The 24,178-nt window shown below is 37.6% G+C and overlaps 1 protein-coding gene across 1 annotated transcript in view; it reads right to left on the reverse strand.

Annotated features, from left to right (window-relative positions):
* Positions 1-24,178, reverse strand: part of LOC149281308 (contactin-associated protein-like 5) — a 105,921-nt gene that overhangs the window by 73,446 nt on the left and 8,297 nt on the right. The window contains exon 4 of the mRNA XM_089499492.1: positions 5,373-5,520. Coding sequence (XP_089355618.1) covers positions 5,373-5,520 — 148 coding nt within the window. The remainder of the gene's footprint in view (positions 1-5,372; positions 5,521-24,178) is intronic.

Here is a 24,178-nt window from a genome sequence, read left to right on the forward strand (position 1 = left end):
TCCAGTCCACATGGGTTCCCCAGTCAAGAAAAGAAAAGCCACAAGATACTCAGAGGAACAAGAGGAAAGGGTAATAAATTAACATCTAAAAAAGAACATAAAAAGAATGAAATAGTTAATTTATCAAAACATGAGTTAAGTCAGAATGAATTATCTCTTTTAAATAAGGGTCTCAAATTTGCACCTAACAAAGGACCTAATAGCTTCCATTTGTTTATAGATGCCCAAAAATTTTTGAGGAAACTTACAGTAAAAAGATTTTTCCTAAAAGATGAAAATATTAATACTACAAAATCCCATGAGGGAGATACATTTACACATACATCTTTAAAACCCAGGTCTAAATTTTTCCCTCAGCAGGATAAAAGTGTCCACATTGAGGTTTTTACTGATATGTTGCTCAAAGAGTTCAATGATATAGAACAAAAAAACAAGAGACAACATAATCTAACTAAAGCGGAACAGGAAAGCCTTAGGTCCTTGAAAAATAATAAACAAATAGTCATTAAAGCTGCTGACAAAGGAGGGGCTACGGTTATTATGGATAGAACGTATTACCTCAAAGAGGCTTTACGTATTCTTAATGATGAAAATACATATAAAAAACTTCTAGTCAACCCCACAAGAACCTTTCAAGAGGACTTGAGAGTACTACTACAGGGAGGGTATGACAACAAGGTACTAAATAAAAACGAGTTTAATTTTCTTGATACGAAATATCCAAAAATACCTATCTTTTATTTTCTACCGAAAATACATAAAAGTATGACAAACCCCCCCGGACGTCCAATCATAAGTGGTATTGACTCATTAACCAACAATGTATCACAATATGTAGATTTCTTTCTCCAGAAATACGTCATTATAAGCCCTTCATATATAAAAGATACAACAGACATATTAAAGACTTTGGCTGATATCACATGGTCGAAAGACTATATATGGGCAACAATGGACGTCACTTCACTTTATACGGTCATCCCTCACGAGTTAGGTATAGAGACCATTAAGAAAGCCCTTTCTTTAGACACTAATATGGATGAACTACAGAGTAAATTTATTACTGACTGCATACATTTTATTCTCACACACAATTATTTTTCTTTCAATGAGACTTTTTATTTACAGACATGTGGTACTGCAATGGGAACCAGATTCGCGCCGAGCTATGCAAATCTCTACGTGGCTGATTGGGAAGCCAATCACATCTGGAACAACAATCCGTTCGGCGCGAATCTGGTTCTCTGGAAGAGGTACATTGATGATGTACTTATAATATGGCAAGGTGATGTTCAAAACTTACATAATTTTATAGCATATATCAACCGTAATGAATATAATCTACACTTCACATCAAGTATTGACAAACAACAAATAGATTTTTTAGACCTTACCCTCTTCATTAGAGACAATAAAATAAACACCAAAACTTTTTTTAAGCCCACAGATGGCAATGGTTTTATTGATTTCTCTAGCCGCCACCACCCCAGTTGGCTTAGAAACATACCCAAGGGACAAATCACTAGAGTACGTAGAAACTGTACCAATGATGAAGACTTTATGACCCAAAGCCACCTTCTATTAGATAAATTCGAAGAAAGAAACTATCCAAAAGATCTTTTGATAGACAGTTTTGACAATATACAGAAAAAAAGAAGGGAAGAATTTATTAACCACAACAAAAAACAAAAAAATAAAGACGGGTACGAGTTTTCCTTCCTAACTCAATATAATGATAGAGCACCCCAAATCAAGAAAGCACTAAGTAGATGCTGGCCTATTCTAAAGGAAGATGAGATATTACAGGGTCATCTCCCAGACAAACCAAAAATTATATACAAAAAACTAGCTAATTTAAGAACTATTCTGGCACCCAGTTTACTACCTAATGAAGATGAAAGGAAAGAACATCAGAACTTTCTAGTGGACAAATCTCCAGGTTTCCATAAATGTGGGAGGTGTAAAGTGTGCAGAACGTGCAATACCCAACAAAAGAAAATCACAGTTTTTAAATGCAATAACACAGGGAAAGAATACCCAATAAAACATTTCATCCATTGCAACACCAAAAATGTGATATATCTACTAGAATGTAAGTGCGGCCAACAGTATATTGGACGCACTACAAGAGAACTTAAAGTCAGAATACTGGAACATCTAGGGGGAATACGGAATGTAAATATGAAACACAGTGTACCTAGACACTGTAACACATGCACAAAGTTCTCATTATCAGACTTCAAAGTTCTAGGAATTGACCTTGTAAAAACACACTGGAGGGGAGGTGACATAAATACAGTACTGTCTAAAAAGGAGACAGAATGGATTTTTAAATTTCAGACATATAAAAAGGGTGGCCTAAACACTGATCTAGATATACTTGCTTTTATTGACCGATAAAAAAAAAAAAAAAAAAAAAAAAAAAAAAAAAATATATATATATATATATATTTAATATATAGCTTTTAATATATATATTTTAACATACTGACCTTTTAAACTAGTAAGGGAACTAGATAGATATAGAGCTTAATCAATTAATTTATTTAAACATATTTATTTAAATCTATCTAAATTAATTTTTTATGTAATTTCATTAATCTTGCCTCATTCTACATACTTTTTATCCATTTTTTATTTTCTTTTTTTGATTTTGATATATTCTTATCAATTAATAAATTAATAATCAAGTCATTTATCATATAAAATAATATTAATGTCTCTCTATATTTACACAAGCTAACGATCATTCCTACCTACTTTATGAGTCTCCCTGTGGACAAATTGTTACACCATATCTTTACATATATATACATTATATACTATCTCTTTTTCTACTCTCCATCTTCCATGGTTCCGTTCCCCATCCGTATTTTATGCTATTTATATTATAAAACTCCTAATATATCCCCTCTCTCCTTTATTTAACATTCTGAGTACGAGCGACACTAAAGATTTTTCAGATATTTCGCTCGAGAACCACTACTGTGATCCGATGAGCTTGCAAACAGAAAGGGGAGAGGACTTCTATTTTCGAAAAGAAAGGAGGTTTGCAGCGTCCCAATTGCTAGGAGACGCATGGAGACGCCGTAGACATAGGAAGGATGAATCATTAAAGCGTCATGGTTGCCGAGCAACGACGGGAACAACGCGCTGACGTCAAACCCGGAAGTAAAGACGGAACACGGAACACGGACACAATACACATAAATAGACGCTCCACACCCACGAACATTATGAATTTTTCCAAAAGAAATTGTTCTCCTGAGGAAGCCGATAGGCGAAACGCGTTGAGGACTACCCACGAGGACTATCTATTGTTTTTGGACTTTATTATTCTGAACTTCGGACTTACAGTTGAAGTGCCTGAAAATATCGATCATCTTGTAAGTGCATTTTTATTTCCCTATAAGAACTACAGAAATATATTGCACTATTGGCCGTTCTCCTTTTTTTATTCATCTTTTAGTTATAAGAAGAAATAAAGAAAGAATTTTATTCTGAAGAGCCTTGATCATCTATATTTTTGTGAGTGTATACACTACACGCATATATAGCACTTTGAATCCCACATTATTTGCACTATTTTTGTTTATTTTTTCTTTCCACATATGTACATGCGCGCCTACTTTTGGGTTGCTTATAACTAGGAACTGTCAAGATTTCCCTTCAGTCTTGGAGGGGATTTTACCCCAGTCTCAGGGAGTATGGGGGCCTTTTCAGAGGTTTTACCCTGGTCCCAAGGTGAATGGGCAGATGTTCAGGGTTTTTACCCCATTCTCAGAGTCTTGGGGTAATTGGGCAGATTACCAGGGTTTTTAACCCAGTCTCAGAATCTAGGAGTTGACTGATACCTGAGCTTATTTCTAGGATTTTGGGCAAACTGTCGTGAAGTCAGCTGCCTACTAAAACATGGGGTCCAACTAGCTGAAGGTATTGCTGTCTGATAAAGGGCTTCATCTGATGTCCATCGTCTTCCACCTGCTATGATCACTGTGTCATGGTGCAACAGATTCATACACCCAGTGGGAAACCTGATACATTTTGAGATCTCCCAAAGGAATTTTACAATTGTAAACCTTCTCTAGCGCTAAAGGCTCATGCGCGGCACCCTAAAATAACGCAGCGTTTAGGAGATGGGTTAGAACTTCCTACAAGGGCCTACAGCTCAATGAGGAATCATCCGGGCAACATGTCAGCTGTTTCTGCCCGTTTTCAATCTCGTCTTTGATTCTGTAGGGTTATAAGAGCTGCATCTATCATTAGAAACGCAGTCTTTGAATTAAATAAAATGAAAAGAATGTCATAAACATGTAATTAGCCGCCAACTCTGATCTGCGCACATCTTATTTAGCAGAAATTTCAACATCTCCATAATGAAAATAAGCGAGCTTGGACGAGATATTTATAAATATTTACGCATGAATAACCGTGGAATATGTGTCCGACGACAGCTGCACCGCACAAACCAGCAAAAACTCTGCATTCACAACCATATTAGATCAAACCCCCCCCCCCCCCATCACTCGGTTAGGATAGAGGAGTGGGGATTAACATCAGGACGACAAACAACTGAACTTTTTTAGCTGCTTAATGAGTTTTATATGGAAAACAACAAATTGTCGAAATAAACATTTATTTGAGAAGCGAAATAAATCTGGTTGTAACGTTATTCAAGGATGTTCCTTGTTCACCCGCATCATTGTAACAAAAGAAAATAAAAGAGCAATTAATAACCATTGGATGTCATGTGATGCTGTGTTGTGTTCAGGGTTCCAAACGTATGTACAGATCGAAACAATTTTTTAACAATTTAGATTTATTCAAGGTTAGCTGTTTTAGAGCCCAGCGTTTCTAAAGTGGTCACATGTTACAAGATAACATCTTTTTTTTTTTTTCCAGAATACTTTTAATGATTTATTTGTGATGTCTGTCTTGGTGAAGTTTTGAGAATAATATGACCTTCGTCACCTAAACATGGTTATGGTATCGCTAGGTCGGCTCGATGGATTCTTTGTATCTGTCCGGTAATTAGTTACAGTAAAACTCTGATCTCTGGAAGTCTGACGACAGACTCTTTCGGCTTTTCATAGAGTTGGAGTCTTTATGATGGATCTAAGAGCTCTATTCGCAGAGCTAATTCGACTTCATACTCCAATTATCTATCTAGGTGACATTTTCATAGCCAATTAAATTCTTCTTTCTGTTAATATATTTTAGATCACAAACTTAAAATGGAATTTTATGACATAGACGGCAGAGAAGACCAGAAAAGCAGAAAGGACTCAATCCAAAGACAAAGGAACAATAGGGATCCAATTTGTCCCATTAGAGAGAAGTCATAGACGTTGTATTGGGCGATTAACACTTACTGTATGCGCATCCATAGACCTCGACTCTCATTCCGATTTCCCCATCGGAGTTCCACTCAACGGGCAAAAATCTCAGAAATCTCGCTTTTAAGGAGTGCTGGAATTTATGATGCACGACTCCATCCGCGTTAATGTTCCCCGAAAAGACCTAAAAGAAAATAACGTGCGAAAGTTTAGTTAAAATATTATTTTTATCTCTTGTATTTCTAGAATACAAACAATAAGTAACCATGTGTAAGGACAGCTATGTCATCGTATGAACTGCAACCCACAATCCAATGGATTTTAAAAAAAAACTACATTCATTATTATTTATTTAAAAGTAAATATAAATACTTAGAAATACAATATACAGAAAATATATTCATTATATAATATCTGCAGCCAGGACGCCCCCAGTCCTTAAACCCGAATACGATCGCAGTCTTTATGAAAACATAGTAACAGCCTTTAGATTTTGAATGGAGCCGAGTGCGAGGCTTCTAGCCAACAGATTGCGAAGTAGTAGTAGTTCCCAGACTTTACGCCTCTGAATCTGGAAGACATGAAATTCATTGCTGCAAAAATGTCAATTATCGTGGCGCTTAGCAACACTTTGTCAGTGAAACAAATAAAACACAAAATATCAGGCTGTCCCAATTAGTACTTTAGCTCTAAAGCGTAACCATGAAAACTCAACGCACATCCCGCCGGAATGATGCTCGCTTTCCGCCTGTTCTGCTGAACTTAACCCGCCTATAACGGACTAGAAACCGCACTCTTAATTATTAAAACCTTTCTGACAAATAATTCTTTAATCCTGTAAAATTCTGCCTCATTTCTATTTTTTCAGGGAATGCTTAATAGCCATGTGACACCAAAGCAAGCGCTGATAGGCTGCCACCAATGAAACACAAAAATGCTTCCGTGTAGATTTTATCCAATTAATCATTAAAAAAATATTATTTTTTTTTTCCCTTCTTCTTTCCACATGATTTTTTAAGATGAGTGATATTTTGTTGCCAATCCAAAGGACATTTTTTCAATTCACCTCATCAAAGGTAACCGGTCCAGTTGAGCGACTTCCATCCTTGATTATTGGATTTTTTATAAATATCCTGTTCTTCCAGAGTAATTTGCAGACACTTTTGCTGAGCGTTATTTGGCTGGATTTAATTGATGAACGTAAATCTATCACAAGTAATTGAGTAGAAATCCTCTATATTTGTAAAAGTTAATATTCCTCGGATTTTAAGTTGTTTCCATACATCCGCGATACATCGACCGCGACGCGCATATGTTTCTGGCCACTGCCTCACCAAAAAATAAGCAGCGATTAGTTACTTCCAAGAATACGGAGTCTTTACTTTCATTCGGATTATGACCCAAAGTCCCTCCAATCATTTCCACCCATTAGCAATCTTATAGATCAGGATGTTCCAACATTCCGACAGGCCATGTTGTCTTTTTTATGTTAATTTCTGACCCATTGGCAGCTATATATATATATATATATACTATTTATTAAAAGTATTTTATTTACCCCATTTAATTTATAAAGCCATTTCCTGCCCATTATTAGAGCTTTTAGAATCCTGTGATACCCTCATACCTAGCAAACAGTGTGGGCTCCTAGACAAATAGGGGGCATCAGGGGAGGAGAGAGGGGCATTAAGGGGGGAGAGAGGGACATGAGGTGGACAGAGGGGCAGAGGGGAGGGAATAGAAGCATCGGGGACCAAAGGGGGACACAGGGGTTTGGGGGCCGACGAGGGACTGGACAGCCATTATTTTTTGAAGAAGGCTTTGACATCCAAAGCCAGGGCATTTCTCACACATTTGCCTCTAGCTCCCATGATCCCTCAGTGCAGAGTGCATCGGAATCCTCCCGTCAGCCTCCGCAGGAAGTTGTAACCTACTTCCTGGACTCTCCTCGCGCTAGAAATGCGACTCTGATTGGAAATAATCTCATTGGCCAATCTTTCTTTCCCCAGAGTGAGATAACTACCAAATCCATTTCATTTCCGATTATTAACTTAAAGAGAATGAATTACTAACCCAAACCGTGCAATAACGAGGGTTATCAGAGTGGAATCATATGGAATCCTTAGTATTAATGTTTGTAGAATGGATACGTTGCTTTTTGTACTGATCCATCTCCATGTAAACTTTTATCAGACTTAATATATAATAAATTTTTTTTCTCCCTTTGCAGGCTTTACAGTTATTTTAGGGTTAAGTTTTGCTTTTTTTTGTTAAGAAGGCGTAAACGAGGGGAGCACTCACGTAGCAGATTAAGAAAGTCTAGACTTCTTTGTTTATCTAGCGGTAGACGTATCATTGACTTTCACATTTTAAAGCTCGTATATGAGAAATAATTCATGATAGAACTAATTAGATGCTCGATCTGGATATAGAGATGAAGGACACAAAGAATGCTCGCTTTTGTAGAGATTAAAAATGACACCGTTAAAAAAAAAAAAAAGTACTTTTTATGTTCCTAAAAAGTTCATAACTGCTTAGTTTTAGAGAAATCTTTGCTATTTTTTTTTCTTTTTTCAATGGACATAAACATTATGGAGGTGAAGGGCTTGCTTTTATAAATTAGTAATTTTAGCTAAAAAATGTGGTTATAAGAAAGGAAAATGAGAAATAGACAAATTCATCTTTTTACATTTTATACGCTCCGTTGATTAATGTCAAGTTTATTTTTGGTGATAGAACCTTTTTATATAAAAATCCCGTACTGAGAGACATTTTAAACGACCCACAGAGAGAGAACTTCATGTTTTCCAAACACAGAAATGCAATAAGGGTCATCGGTTTGTTTTCTGAAGCTGTGACTGCGTCCTGCTGTTTAGTGGAAATTTATGGCCCCCAAAGGATTTGCTTTTTTGTGTGTTTATCAAAGACTAAGCAGGATTAGTGATATCATCTAATTTTCTGTTATGTCATTCTGTTAAACGTTCGGGTTTCGTCAATAGCCATATGTCTGTCCCATGCGTGTTTCAATTCCTTCACTGTTTTACCCTCTACCACTTCTGCTGGGAGGCTGTTCCACTTATCTACCACCCTCTCAGTAAAGTAAAACTTTCTTCCATTCCAGCTCAGCCTCTGACCCTCTAGCGTTAGATTCCTGTCTCTTGTTGTAACAATTGTACTCCTTTGAAATAAATAAAATTGTCTCTTGTCTATCCCCCCTCTCTCTCTTCTCTCCCCCAAGCCAGGGCTGGCCTGTAAAGGGGCAGAACCGCCTGCCTCTTCCTGCCACTAATGCACCCGGCTTGCACCTTCCGATGCTTGGTTGTATTGCCAGCTTACCTTGTAAACTTTTGAGCTGGTCTCGTTTTAATATTTTTAATTTTTTTTTTTATTATCAAGAAAAAGGAAACTTGAGTTTAGGCTGAAAAGAAAAACACTTTAAAAAACTTTTTAAAAAATCCTATATTTTACGTCTCAATCCATTAAACTAACCCAAGTGGTGGTCTTTACTGATTAAAATAAGCGATATATGCATTAAAAATCAACTTTAAATGTCTACCACGGGGCAGCCATCTTAACTTTTTTTTTGTAGGCTCAGGAAGAGAAGGCAGCGGAGATCGATTAGCCATGTCTGGCTGATCTGAGTGAAATATCACCTAAATAAGACTAACCGACCCAAAAAGCACCATGTAGATCGGTTTAATAGATTGATTTAATATTAAGTTGTGAAAGTCGGAGGTTCCTTTAATGCCAACTCCGACTAGAAAGATTTCTATACATTTATGTGCTTTTTTCTAATTTATAGAGGATACAAATTATTTATGACGAGTAAGAAGAGGATGAACATGTATTATTTATCTCGCGGAAGTGGACAAACATTCATATAGCAAATATTCATGAATGATAATCTTTATTAAATATGCATTACATATAACTGCAAGACGCGTTGTGAGGTGACGCCGGGCTTATTGAATATAACGGCCCAGACAGGTTCTGCTACATCATCCAACTCGGAAAGGATAGACTAGACCGTCCGACTGATACTTCTGTGCCAACCCTTATATCTATTGATACCTCGAGACATATCTAGATGTTACATAAACATATTTTTTTACTTTACTGAGAGGGTGCTAGATAAGTGAAGCAGCCTCCCAGCAGAAGTGATAGAGGGTAATACAGTGAGGGTATTAAACATGCACGGGATAGACATACGGCTCCTGAATCTAAGACGAGACCAACGACTGATTAAGGTTTGAGTCTTTACAGCAGGAGAAACGGGCGACTAGACGGGGGCCGAATGGGGGCCGATGCTGGCCATGCAATTGATTCTCCTTCAGGCGGAGTCTGGAAGGCAGATGGGGATGTTTAAGCAAAGCAAAGCAGCTCAATAGAGGTTCCGGGACGGTGTTTAAAGAGCGTTGTGATTGAAAGGCTGGCAGATCTGTCTGGAGACTGTACAACTGCATCTGTCACGTAAATCACCGCGAGAGATCGGAGAGAGAGAGAGCGGACGCGGCTCTCGAGATGCTGCGGACGAGGTGCTTCCAACTCTTCGTCTCCATGCAGAAGGTCATAAATATAAAAAAAAAAAATGCTCTAATCCCCCGAATTCAATGCAAAGCTTGATATGCCCAAAATATTTATGCACAAAAGCAGCTGGGAGCGCGCGGAACGTCAGGCAGGGAGACAGTTGTTGCAATCTATTGATTGTGATTAATCTTTTCAAGGTTCTTGGGGATTTTTTTTTCCTCCCCACGAAGCTGGAAAGAATAAGACACCAAATTATAAGCAGCAGCAGCAGAAGGACAGTTGAGCTTTTTTTGGCTTGTCAAATCCTCGCCGTAACTAGTATTTGGCTTTTCATTGTTTCGTGTCTGCGCAGGCACCACCTAAAATCATTTACTAATTTAATTTTATAAAAGCCAATTCAGAATAAAACGAGCTTTCAAGATCAAAGCTTCTTTATATATTTAAGAGCAGCCATTTTTTCCCCCTTTAAGTGCAATGGTGATATTTACTATAAAACTGAGAGCCAGCATTATCCAATCACTTTGGAGTTCTCCAAGTTCTCTCCCTTTTCCTCACCCTTTCCCTTACAAAGGCTGCCTGAGCCAATCAGCAACAATCAGCAACTTAACGTGCAGAGATAACAGGAAGTTAGGATGACTGCTCCCATGGGATACTCGTAAGGGGTATATATTTTATATATGTATATATATATATATATATATATTACATTAAAATATATATTCCTTATTTTAATTTGTAAGAACCATTAAAAGGGTTTTTTTTTCTTTTTCTTAGAGTGTTGTAGATTGTAGGATTTTAGACAGACATGATTTAAACAGAAAGTAAGAAGCTGCGAGAAGGAGGTGTTTTTTAGACCGTCCTCATGCCTGATGTAACTTGATTAATTGTCTAGGCTTACATTTGGCTGCAAAATCTAGAACAAAAACCTTCAGTAAAAATAGATTTCTGTAACTAGCCATAAATTGGCATAAAAGTTTATTTTTTAATTAAGGAAGGGAAGAAGGGAATATTAAAAAAATAAGTTATTTCGGGAAGCTTTTTTGTTACAGTTTTTATATGTGTCATTTACTGTTTCTTCTTAAATTAAGGTTTCTAAATCAAGAAAAAAAAATACATATTATGTTTTAATCTATTTACAGAAAAAAATACACATATAACGAAAATATTGTTGGTAACATGTTTTCCTTTATTTTATTTTATTTTTGTAATTTTTTTTTACTTTATTATTTATTCTGTAATTTTGTTATATTTATTGTAATATTTATTCTGTAATTTTTCAACTAAACTTAGGTTTTTATAAAACAGCAAATATCCAGCGTTCAGCCCAAAAATAAGATCCTTATGTCAGTTACTGTTTCACTTTTGAAAGGTCAATATCGGAACAATAAATAAAAACTAAAGAGAGACAGATCTATGAAGCTCAGTTTTGACATAATTCGGTTAGGCTCCCGGATCTCATAAACAAAAATCTAATCTATCTCAACATCTAATAAATTATTGATTTTATGCCAGAGCAGATCCACCATCCAGCCAAGTTACCCGTCGTAATATTATATCCAGAAATCTGCAAGCTCATGGATCAACCAAAAGTATTGTTGAGTGCGATAGTTCAACGAAAATTGAGGAGCTACGTGACCTTCATCGCCTTCCTGCACCCTTGACCGCGAATTAAGTAGTTCTTGGCATGAGAATGCTACATCATGCTTTAACATGATCTGTACAGAAGGAGTTTTACAGCTACAAAGTAATTAAGGCTTTAAAAAGATGTCTGTCTATCAAGAGTACCCAATAATATGAGGCGTCCGGTTCTGTGCTTAGTTTAAACTGACTGAAACCCTCAGTCAGCTGACGGACATTTCTCCATAATCACACGATCAGTCACTCTACCACCAGATCAAGCGCTACAGTAAGTGACCACTGGCTATATATACTATATGGACAAAAGTATTGACCATCAACAGTTTGGTGACATCACATAGACATTAATATGTAGTTCCCCCCCCCCCCCTTTGCAGCTATAATGGCTTCAGCTCTTCTGGGAAGGATTTCCACAAGATTTTGGGGCGTTTCTGTGGGAATTTTTGCCCGTTCATCCAGTAGAGCGTTTGCGAGGTCTGGGCTGACGTTGGACGAGATGATCGGCTCGCAATTTCTATTCCAGTTCATCCCAAAGGTGTTCGGTGGGGTTGAGGTCGGGGCATGCCAAGACATTTTGGACAGTGTAACTCTATTAATGTCTATACATTTAGAAGTCAATGACATCAAAGTCCCTGTTTGTGTAGTGGTCAGGTGTCCCAATACTTTTGTCCATATAGTGTATGACCAGCCACACTTTACATAAAACCATAACATGTAGTCATTTGGAGGTCTAGTTTTGTCAGACCCTTAAGATGTATGAACTGTATGAAGCACTGTGTAAATTGTTGGCGCTATATAAATAAAAGATTATAATAATAATGATAAAAAAACCCCAAAATAATGAGACCTAAATTCGCATATGATTAAGAGCTTCCAGAACGCTTTAAGGTCCCTTTAAATGTAACCTTGTACTATTGTTAAATTCTGGGTGAACAGACGTGCCCTTGAAGTTCTTTCTTATATAATTTCGCCTCACGCTCGGTACTTGGAATATCGAGAAAGTAATGATACAATGCCCAGGGGTCTATTTATACCTGGGTGGCAATTTGCCAGGGCTATATTTTACACTGGAGTATTTGCAGATGTTAATTTTATGAGGAATAGCTCCAGGACATTATCCCTGAATATTCATCCGCATTCTAAAGTCGTACACTCCAACATTCTACATTCTCATTTACGAACACCTAGCAACGCGCGTTCACAATAGTCCATGAGCATTTTTTTTTTTTAATGCAAAAAACGCCACGCCGGTAAAAGGTTAAGAAAGATAACTTTTCTGGATTTTCCTCCGACACACGAGGGAGCTGCCATTTTTAGAAAATGTTAGCAATTACTTTTTCGGTAGATAAATTTATATGACTGATCTAACCAAGTGCTGCTCCTTCGGAAACATACCTGTAAATAAAATGTCAGCTTCCAGATAATAACTTTCACCGAATCAAACCTCATCGAAAACGATACGAATCGAGACTCCTTGTACAGACTGATTTATTTTGAATATTACGGCTTAACCAGCTGAGGAACTGTATTTAGACCGCGTGAGACGTGTTAAGGAATCTGGCAGAAGCGCCGGTAAAATATTAATTTTTAGCAAATTAGGCACTAAAATTCCAAAGGACCGATGTGTCAAGAAACATTTTATTTTGACAAGCTCATTCAATTAGTAGAAGATGGCGTTCATTGGGGACGTTGGGTGAAAAAAAAGGCAAAAATAAGGACGGTAGCAAAAATATAAAACGGCACTAGACTATTATCATTTAAAGCGACTCGGTTCCAGCTTGCGTTCCTCCTCGTCGGATGAGCTGGGACGTGGTAGAGCCCCTATGCTACATCGCCGAGCTATAACTTGCACTTTTGTTTTTCATCTGACCTTTAACCTGTAAATGCCATAAAACTTTCAAAAAAAGAAAATTCGGTCATCAAAAATAATTTTTTACTAATTCTGAACTTGTGTAGATCAACTCAAACTTCCTTCCTTCGCACCTTCAAGAAGTTAACCACACATAAGGGTTCTAAATATAACAAAAAAAAAGTGGGGAAAAAACTGGTCACAATTAACCATTCCTTGCTCATGCTTTTAGCGCGCATATTGCCTAAAGTTAGTTATGCAGACGTATGAGAACATTTGCCCAATAAAAATCTAAGGAACAAGGCAAATTGATACTTGTGTTGTTTGTCAATGAAGCTGGGCCTCGGGGAGCTTCTTCCACCAGGTTGGCTCTTCAAACCTAAAAGTTATTTTACAACCTTTAATCAGTATTTCCTTGGCAACCATGAAGTTTGGAGCATATTATGCAGATGTGTATCAAACTCATATATTTAGACCCAACAATTGTAGGAAAGGTTGACCAGAAGTTGGGTAGACTTGGGTAGACCTGACACTTCTAGCCACCTTTATCTTCCATACCAGAGATCATGCGATGGCAACAAAATTATTTTTTTCACATCATAATGTCAAAAACTCCTGCAAAATGTTTCATTTTCCCTATTTTTCCTTTCTCTGATGTCTCAGTTAGACCTCCAGACACCGGGGTCCTATTAGTGAGGCACTCCAACTATGGGACCTCTGCGCTCACAACGTGTTCCTCACGACTGATGCATTTCACGTCTTATTGATCAAAAGTCAACTTCAAACATTCCGCGTGTTGTTCTGTTGATATCTGATTACAAGTTGAGCAAATTCACAAGCTCCTGGCGGCACTTCACCCGATCCCAGCAGAGCAGAATCTTTTTTTATCTCCCAGAACCATTTGAAATGGTTACTTTAATCAGCCGAACAGCCCTCGCTTGGTGTTCGAGCGAAATAAACATGAACATGAAAAATGCCACAGGTGCCTGACTCATCTCATTAGAGACGGATCAAAATCAAGGCCTTCTGCACAGCCGAGACAATTTAGGGTTTTTTTTGTTTTTTTTTAAATAGTTTTTTCTTCCCATGATATTTGTAAAAGTACCTAATTTTTCCTGCGTAACCACACATGAGACGGTGCAATGGAATTTTTAGGACCATGTGGGGACAAGTAGAAAGTTTTATGGATAGGTTAATAATGGCTTAAACATTGTTACTTGTAGTTTTGAAATTAAGTAAAAATGAGATAAAAAGAAAGAAATATTATATCGCTTGTTATTTTCTTTATATCTAGTTTTTCCAGTGCGATCTATATGAAGATATTCCATTTGTTTCCATTTTTTTAAAATTCAATTACTTGTGATAACTTTATCTCCAGCATTAAATTCAGCTTGGCAAATTTGAGACAATAAGGTCGACAGGAGATGTTATTATTTTTTTACGTCAAAAAGGCAACTCAGTTAGTTGTTAAAATTTGTTCTCCGAACCCAACCCAATTTACCAACTCTGGGTTCTTTGATACATGGACACCTTTGTATCTTTACCATAGCCCCCCAAAATTCTGGTGCCCAAATTGGAACACCTGCACTGTGGGTGTGGCTAGAGAACATGGTGGGAGGAGACTATAGTTGGAGTGGGTGGGGTAGAGGCGTGGTCACCCACATACGTTACCTGACAAGTTGTGTCTTCAACAGCACAGACCTCCATTGAGTAAGAGCATACTGGGCTGTCCTGGAGGCGATCAGAAGATCTCCCCAACTGGCCCATGATCCCCACACCGACAGTTGGGAGGTATACATTACATCATCACATAGGTAGGGTTGGATACCAGCTTATAATAAGTTAGTACTCTATTCCGTGACATCATAATGAGAGTATGCTAGAAATTTCTAATGTTATATAATATATAAATATTACATCATCATTAAGGAGGTAAGTATAACATTCTGTTACATTCAAAGACAAGCAGATCTATATGAAACTGTATGACATCATGAGATAAGTCCGTTAATATAAACCTCCATTACATCATAAGATAGAATACCCTCTTCTTACAGCAATGAGGATAGTATAACATTCTATGGCATCACCTGTGAAGAGTAAGTAGTTAGTAAATGAGTCTAATGTCGTTAAAAACGTGTTAATTTCTTTCTGCCGTACTTAGGAAATCCATTAAAAACATCGCAATTTGTTAGTAGTCCGGTAAGTAAGGTTTCAGTGACTACGGGGACCGATGTATTTGAGACGGAATGGATTTTTAAAGTGATTCACTTTAATTTAAATGAGCTGTAGAACTTTCTATAAATATATGAGAGCCGTATATTTGCACTCATTTAGAATTTTAAACATGAAACAATTATATGTGGAAAACGACTTTGGAATTTTATCTGTCTCTAAAGAATAAAACAAGTGTATTGACCTTGTTGAAAATTAAGTATGAATTTTAAAGCGTTCACCGTTTTGAACTTTGTCTAATGTAACAAAAGCCTTTTTATAATTCTTTTTCTATTCAAACATTGGTAGAAATGTATTTTAAGCAGGCCCGGACTGGGACAAAAAATAGGCCCGGGCATTTAAGCCCGAGCAGCCCATATTTATTTATTTATTTATTGTTAAAGCCCACCCTTCATGTACCATCTTTGCATTTACTCATTCACACAAATCATTAACACATTCATTAATGCAGTCTCACAAATCATTCAAGCAATTCATCCACACATGAATTCATTAATTGTCATACGCATTCACACAATTCATCCACACATTTATTCATTCATTCTCATACGTATTCACACTACCCCCTCTCCCCATCTTATCTGCCCCTTCTCACTGTTCCCCCTTTTCACTATGTACCCCCTCTCACTATCTATCCCCTCTCCCCATTTCTCACTATCTGACCCCCCTCTGCACCTTCTCACTGCACCCCCCTCCCTCACCCTACTTACCTTGTTGCCGGAGCAAGCAGCAACTGCGGCCGGGCCCGCGGCAGGACCGGACTGACTGCGACCGGGTCCGCCCCTCTAAGGGGCCGGGAAGCCCCCACCAGGGCCGGCCTTAGCAGTCTGCGGCCGCACAGGGCTTACATTAAAACATCGGGGTTTTTTTTTTACTTTATTTAACATCCTCCATGTTAAATAAAGTTAACAAAAAGTTTATTTAACATGGAGGATGTTAAATAAAGTAAAAAAAAACAAACCCCGATGTTTTAATTTAAACCCTGTGCGGCCGCACACCCGTAAGGCCGGCCCTGGTGGGGGCTTCCCGACCCCTTAGAGTGGCGGACCCGGTCGCAGTTGCGGCGGGCTTAAGGGGCAGGTGCCCCTTATGCCCTGCGTTAATGCGGCCGTAGAGGCCCCATAGGCCCAGTCAGTTCGGTCCTGACTGGGCCTATTTTAAGGTAGGGGCCTGGAGCTGCAGCTCCATCAGCCCCTAAGTCAATCTGGCCCGGCCCACCGGGCAAACGCCCGGTTTGCCCGATGGCCAGTCCGGGCCTGATTTTAAGCCTGCGGTTTAGCAATGGAAAGCAAAAAGCGCAATTTCCACTTAAGGCTAAATTTAATGAAATTTGTCCTAAACTAGGCACTTTTTATTTTATGGAGAGCATTTGATATAATTAAACAAAAATAATTAAAAAAATATTATAAATAATATTAATAATAATAATAATTAAAATAACTCATAATACACTTTAGGGGAGGTCAGTATTATATAAATTTTTATTTATATAAATTATGCAAATTTTAACTCGTTTATAACTAAACATAGCCTTAGACGAAATCACTTCTATTAGTACAGGACACTCAACCTCCCCATAAAATTAATTAATTTATTCCCCAATCTTATATTCAGGAGTTCTACAGTAGAGTGTATCGATAAGCTAGATTTGTTGCCATAGCAGCTGAAAAAATTAAATATAAAATAATCATATTAAATGTGGTTTGCAAAAGCAAAGTACGTTAACCAGTCTGTTGATCATTAATATTTACTAATGCCAAGATCCATTTATTTGGCCCAGTTGCTGGGCTATAATAACAGGATGAGTTATGAAGATTAAAATTTGAAATTGAACCATAATGTGTTCTAATAAATTATTAATTGATCATAATTAAGAATGCGGAACTCTGGAACTTAATTTATTTTTAATCCAAGTTAAGATGCTTGGCATATTCTGGTACGGATCAGAAACCCCATTTAGCAGGGGTCACATGACAAAGTAAATTATAAAAATAGACATTTTCATCAGCTGGCTAACAAGCTCGGAGAGACAGTCTTGTCGTATTCATTTAGGAGACAGGCAGGTACAATTAATGTGAAAAATGAGGACTGAAATAAAGAACTTGTTCAGGGTTAACGTAACCCTTTGATTGCGGCAGTAGAGCGCTGTATACAATGTATCACACGGGCTTTGTGCCGGTTACGGAAAACGGATCATTTATTTCTATATACGCAGATAATGCAAGACTTTACTCCACGAAATCGGGTCATTTGAGGAGATCCGGCTGATAATTAAGATTATCTCAAGAAATCGTCGATCAGTTGATACAAAGAGCTTTTCCGAGGGCAACAAAGAAACTGAATGCGAGCAACTTGTTGAAACATTTACACATCGGTTGGGAAGAGCATTCAGTGCCACCTGCATAGTATTTTCTAAACATCTTAATGGTGCTTGTTTTATTCAGCATGATCAAAGCGTTTATTTTGTAGAATTTTGTTAGGAAACGGAAATGGATCATCAAGCATCGTCTTATGTAAAAAAGCCATTATCATAATCCAGCTTGGCGGTCAACAAGGTGGCCCATTGTTGCAAAAATGGCCCTAGTGATCTGCCACAAAGGACTCCTCTAAGCGGAATCCGTCGGCAGATTGGCCCCATTCGGCCCCCCGTCTAGTCAGCCCATTTCTCTATAGGTCCCGTTCGGCCCCCGTCTAGCCAGCCCGTTTCTCTAAAGACTCAAACCCTTAATCAGTCGTCGGTCTCGTCTTTTTGGATGCCTCCATCCAGTGCCATTTGTGCCTCCAAAGGTCTTACTTTGTACCGTAAGGATCAGAATGAGGGGCAAATAATTTGAAAATAAAATTAAAACCCACCTTTTGGAGTAGATTTTTCTCCTTTTTTTATCTTAATCACCCCAATAATATTTCAGCACAAAGAAGGAACCTTTCCTTCCATTTTAATAACTCTTATCCCCTGTCCTTGAGATTTCACCTAATTTTTCTTTATGAAAGCCGCCATAAATTCCCCCAGCAGGGGCTTTGGCAGTTCAGAAATGGAAATGTTGTTAAAAAAGTCCTAAATACAACAGGATATCTTCCCAAGGAGTCATTAGCGAAATTGATGAGGCCTGTTTTTCTTTATCAGGATCTCCGAGGACTCATTATATAGAAAAAGCCGAGACAGAAGTGTATGGTTGATATAGAGTTGAACAATGAATATATCAGGACCTGACCTTTTATTCTGGAACGCAAAAGGAAAGGTTACTTCACGTTAAACATCACGCTCGCAGAAGTCCACCTGCTTTCCAGATTTTACTTATTTTATGTACTCTTTTTTTAACCACCTTAAAGCGGACCTCCCACTATTTAAAAAAAAAATCCTTATTAATTAGATTCATTGATATTGATTCGTTTTCCAAAATATTGGGCTGTTGTCTTTCTTAAACCAGTTTTTTTGTTGTTTTAATGTTTTGTATGAGTTCTCGCTCTGTTTTATGAGCCCACTACTAGACAAACACCCCGACTCCTTATCACACTGCCTGTGGGAAACAATAGAATGGCTTGGTTTTAATAACCCAGTGGGACTATTAATGAAAGTCTATGGAGGAACAGACTGCATTAGGATTACCATAAAGCATCGTAAGAGGGAAGAGGGGAATCGGGGAGGAAAGAAGGGAATCAGGGGAAGAAAGAGGGACACACTGGAGAAGAGAGGAGGCAGTGAGGGAGGAAAGAGAGAAATCCGGGTTGAAAGAGGGGCACCAGGGGACGAACGACAGGCACAGGGATAAGAGAGGGGAATCAGGGGAAGAAAGGGGGACATCACTAGAGGAAAGGGGAATCAAGAGAGGAAAGAGGGGGCACCAGAGAGGAAAGCAAAGGGGCACATGGATTTGGGGCCATGAAGCATATGCAGGTAATGTTTACATTTTATATGTCTTATATTTCCCTGCATTTATTTCCCTAATAATAGATGAAAACCAGAATCCTTTTAATCCACGCATGTTTGGATCTCCCTCACTATTTCTGTTTTACCCACAGATATTAAGTATGTTTTTCCTTCCTTTGTATTTTCAGTCTATTTACACTATGTTCTTGTCTCTAAGGAGGTGCATTTTCCAGCGCTCAAAGCTTTCACATACAAATTTCAATTATATTAAAGCTAATAACTGTCTAATATAGACATTGCCATAATTTATTTAAGCTCAGGGACTCCGCGAATTTGTTTAAAATAGAGCAGAGCTATGCTTTTCAGCTCCAGTTAATTATTATCAATTAGCATTAATTTGATGGGGGAGATCAATTATGAAATAGCTCAGGCTCTGCGGAGAATAATAATGTCAGGTTTGTCCCTAATATTAGTGCTTTGAGGCCATTATTAACCTCTCCGTGCTACGAAGACCTACAATTATTAAACCTTCCGTTTTGTAGGCACCAAACACCTTAAGCAGTGTTCATTGGTTTCTATTTTTTTTTTTTTATTATTATTTTTATATTAAAAAGAAAAGACATTTTGTCTCTAAAATTAAACATCATTTTTCACTTCGGAATAAGCTTGTTTAATGTAAAAAAATATATCTTTTTGTTATATTTTTCTTACAGGCTAGCTAGGTTAAGATAAATTAATGTGCAATCTTGCAAAAAAATGAAGAATGTATTTTTTTCAGTTATTGAATATAAAAAAAAAAGTGAAACTCCTCCTATGGATAGCTTTACTCCAAGTAGGAAGTGTACCTAAGTACACTTCCTGAACATGCTCAGTACCACTCCTATTATATTAGGAGTAGCAACAGCCAATTACAAGTAGGCTGGCTGAAAACCAGTCTGAAAGCCATGCAATTGGCTGCCACTGCTCCCATTATTTCAATGGAAGCTAAGCTCTCTTTGCTAGAATGGATACAAAACAGCCCATGCGCAGGAAGCATACTAAAGTTCACTTCCTGGTTTTAGGAGAGGCAGCAGGGGGTGGAGTTAAAAGAAACAAAAGTCTGATTTTCTAAGTCCAATAACTAAGCAATGAAGAGATCAAAATCGACTTAAAGTTGTAAATCTTTAACAAGTATCTTGGCATATATATATATATACACATTTATATTAATATTTATACTTAATTACATTTTATATTTAAGAAAATGAATTTTGACATCTTTAAAAATGTCTATGACTCAAAAAATACAATTGTTCAGGTGACAGTTTCAGATAAAATAACCCGAGACACTGTACTGTGTTTCTGCCGGTTTCAGTTATTGTTTTTTAATTTATTTCCATTCCCCCAGCGAACCCTTTTGGGTGTTAATTTTGAAAAGTCTCAGCAAGGCAGGTGCACAGGATAAGGTATTTCGCCTCAATCCATTCCACCTTAACAGAAATTATAATACAGCTCTATTAAATTCTCTTGTTTCTTCAGATTATTATTCTTGCCTCTGGCAAAGATACAGTGGGAAAAAAAATGCTAAAAAAGGTATTTTCAACAATGGACGGATTGACAGCTATCACAGATGAATAGGAATATTGCATTTTCTAGCAGAAATATTCATAAGATCAGTGTTCTATAGGTCTAAATTATAATGAATCATATTAGCACGCAGAATATAAAGCGCCAGTGTCTAATATTTATTTTAAAGGGAATTGAAGCTATTGCAATATATGATAATACATTCTAAATAATAACTGCTTAGTGAATAATCTTGACTTTTTATATTGTCTTGAAGTAATAGAAAGTATATACATACGATACACTGTGTTTCTTTATCACTCCCACCACTCCTGTGTTCCAATGGCCCTTTATCACTCCCATCACTCCTATGTTCCAATGGCCCTTTATCACTCCCATCACTCCTGTGTTCCAATGGCCCTTAATCACTCCCATCACTCCTGTGTTCCAATGGCCCTTTATCACTCCCATCACTCCTGTGTTCCAATGGCCCTTTATCACTCCCATCACTCCTGTGCTCCAATGGCCCTTTATCACTCCCATCACTCCTGTGTTCCAATGGCCCTTTATCACTCCCATCACTCCTGTGTTCCAATGGCACGATGTGTTCGCTGATCCAAGTTTAAGTTTAAAAAGCTAATTTATCGTTAGATACCCTTTTGCAATTATGTTACAGCCAGAAAATTCCTTGTTTTCCATGAAAACAGCTGAATGACCCCAAACTCTTGAATGGTCGTGTATGTATATATACATGGTTGGTTTTATTGGTGACACAGTGTATAAAGCATTTATAGAAACATTTAAATACATAAAATGATTTAACAAAGGACACAAGGAAAGTTTGTTGCAAAGAAGGAGAAACGTTTCAACATGAGGCCAGAATCTAACACAAACACGCAGAAGCGGAGAGGGTAATACAGTTAAGGAATTTAAACATGCATGGGATAGGAATACGGCTCCTGAATCTAAGACGATTAAGGTTTGAGTCTTTACCGCCGATCTGCCAGCGGGTTCTATGTTTTTGGATCACTGGAACTGTAGAGTTTTCTCTTTAGACTATGAAGCCAGCTCTGAAGGAATTACAGGAAATTAAAAAACCACATCCTGCACTTTGTATGGGAACTATAGGTGTTCAATGCACGTCGGCACGATGCATTTTTCATAGAGATGTCTTAAGTTTCCACGCTGAGACAATCACCTGAGATGTTTTACTGGAAGACAGAGCAGCGAAATTACCCAGACCGCAGGAGCTAAAGCATACAAGGCACCCATTGGCACCTTTCAGGGGTTATTAGGCTACGCGGTGCCGTGCAAGGTTCATTCTTACTGCATAAACTGAATACATTGTAAACCTTTTAGTGCAGACAGAGAATGCCAAGAAATAAGCTACGTATTACATGCAGCAAATTACCGGCTGGATTCCTTCCAAAACGTCTGAAATTTGCTCTCTGGCAATTTTCTTTTTTTATTGAAAAAAATAAATATTTTTTTCAATATATTTTGGAAATGCCAAACGTACCTTGATATAAAATAATGCTTTACGAGAGGTAACACTTATATAATATACCTATATATGTTTGAGAACCCGCAAAGTTCTATTTTAAAACCTAAACTCTGTCCGTCGGAGAATTGGCTCAGAAAGTTCATTTGAAATTTATTTTGAGTTAATATTAGTTTTGTAACATTGCTAAAATGTATATATATAATATTTCTATATAATTAATATCTCTTCATTGACAACTGTATGACGCGTTAAAAGTCGCACCTCGCTACATTGTCATTCTTTGTACTTTGAGAGTATAAACAACAAGCAGATGCTTCATCGTGATTGAAAGCTGGTGAGGTCAGAGGGGTATTTATTTCAGATGTATTACCACGACTGGATACATTAGTGATTAATAATAATATGAAGCTTTTTTACCCAAAGGAGAGAAAATAACGAAAGGAATTACTGAACAGATGAGTTACATCTTGAGGCGCCTTCTCTTGCATTAAATCCATGCTATTTATATTCTACAAAGGCCAAGTTGATATGACAGATACTTGAAATGTAAGATCGCATATTGTATCCAACATTAAGGCAGATTTCAGCCCAAATGAACAATTAAACCCAAATATCTCCAATTTCAGCACAAGCCTAAACAGATTTTCATTTAAAAAATAGTTATGCCAAAATCTGTGATGGTGAAAGTTGATGTTTTTAAAAGTCCGCTCAGTAGAACACCTTTGTCCCCCATCAGTCCAATAAAAACTTCATCCACAGATACTCTGTATCTCTGGAAAAACTTTTATCATCGTTGGTGAGATAATCTCAAGCCTTTTGTTTGCATGGTAATTTGCCCTTCGGGATCCCTTGGGGTTCATGACAAGTGTGAAGGTGGGTTCATACATGGACCTCTTTGCTTTCTTGATTCTAGGGGGGTACCAACCGGATCCTACTGATAAGACCCCTGAGGGCTGCAAGGTATTGTCTGGGTTTGGCAATTCTCTTGTGCAGATGAAATTTGCCCCTTGTTTTGGTTCTACACTGTCCCGGTGCGTAGGGTCACACTGACATGGAGATCTTTCTTCTATAATGGCCCAAGAGGCCTAAATCCTGAGATGTTCCTGAGTGGGAATACACTGTTGGGTGGCAAGCCCTTTTTTATATGTATTATAATAGTTTCAGCTTTCGCTAAACTTTCTTTCCCCCTTATGCATGTTTTCTAATTTAATTTGTTTCTAAAAGTTTTTTCTTGTTTTTGTTTTCACGCAGCGCGGAGAGCTCCGCGATCTGTATAAAGGCATTGCTAAATCCGGAGATTCAGCCAGAGGGAAAACAATGCATACAATCATTTTCTCTTCATCCATCCACAGACACACATAATAATGTATAAAATGCATTTTCTCTATTGTTATTTTTTTTCCTCCATGTAACATTTTTGTCCCTGTTACATTCAGGAAGACTGGTATTTCCAAAGATGTTTGAAGGTCTGCCAACGCGTTTCACTTATAAACTTACAAAAGTTTAATATAATTTGATGGCAAATATTACCGTTCGGCCCATCTAGTCTGCCTTATTATTTTGGCCGTAAAGATTCAAATCAGACATGGCCCAGGGCCTTATGTTCAGGATCGCTTTTTCTCCATCCCACGCAGGCAGATTTATTCATTGGTTTTTTTCTAGGACCTTTATTTCTT

This window comes from Sceloporus occidentalis, unplaced genomic scaffold (genome assembly GCF_023333645.1).
Source record: "Sceloporus occidentalis isolate IW3139 unplaced genomic scaffold, rSceOcc1.0.p SCAF_136, whole genome shotgun sequence".
NCBI lineage: Eukaryota > Metazoa > Chordata > Lepidosauria > Squamata > Phrynosomatidae > Sceloporus > Sceloporus occidentalis.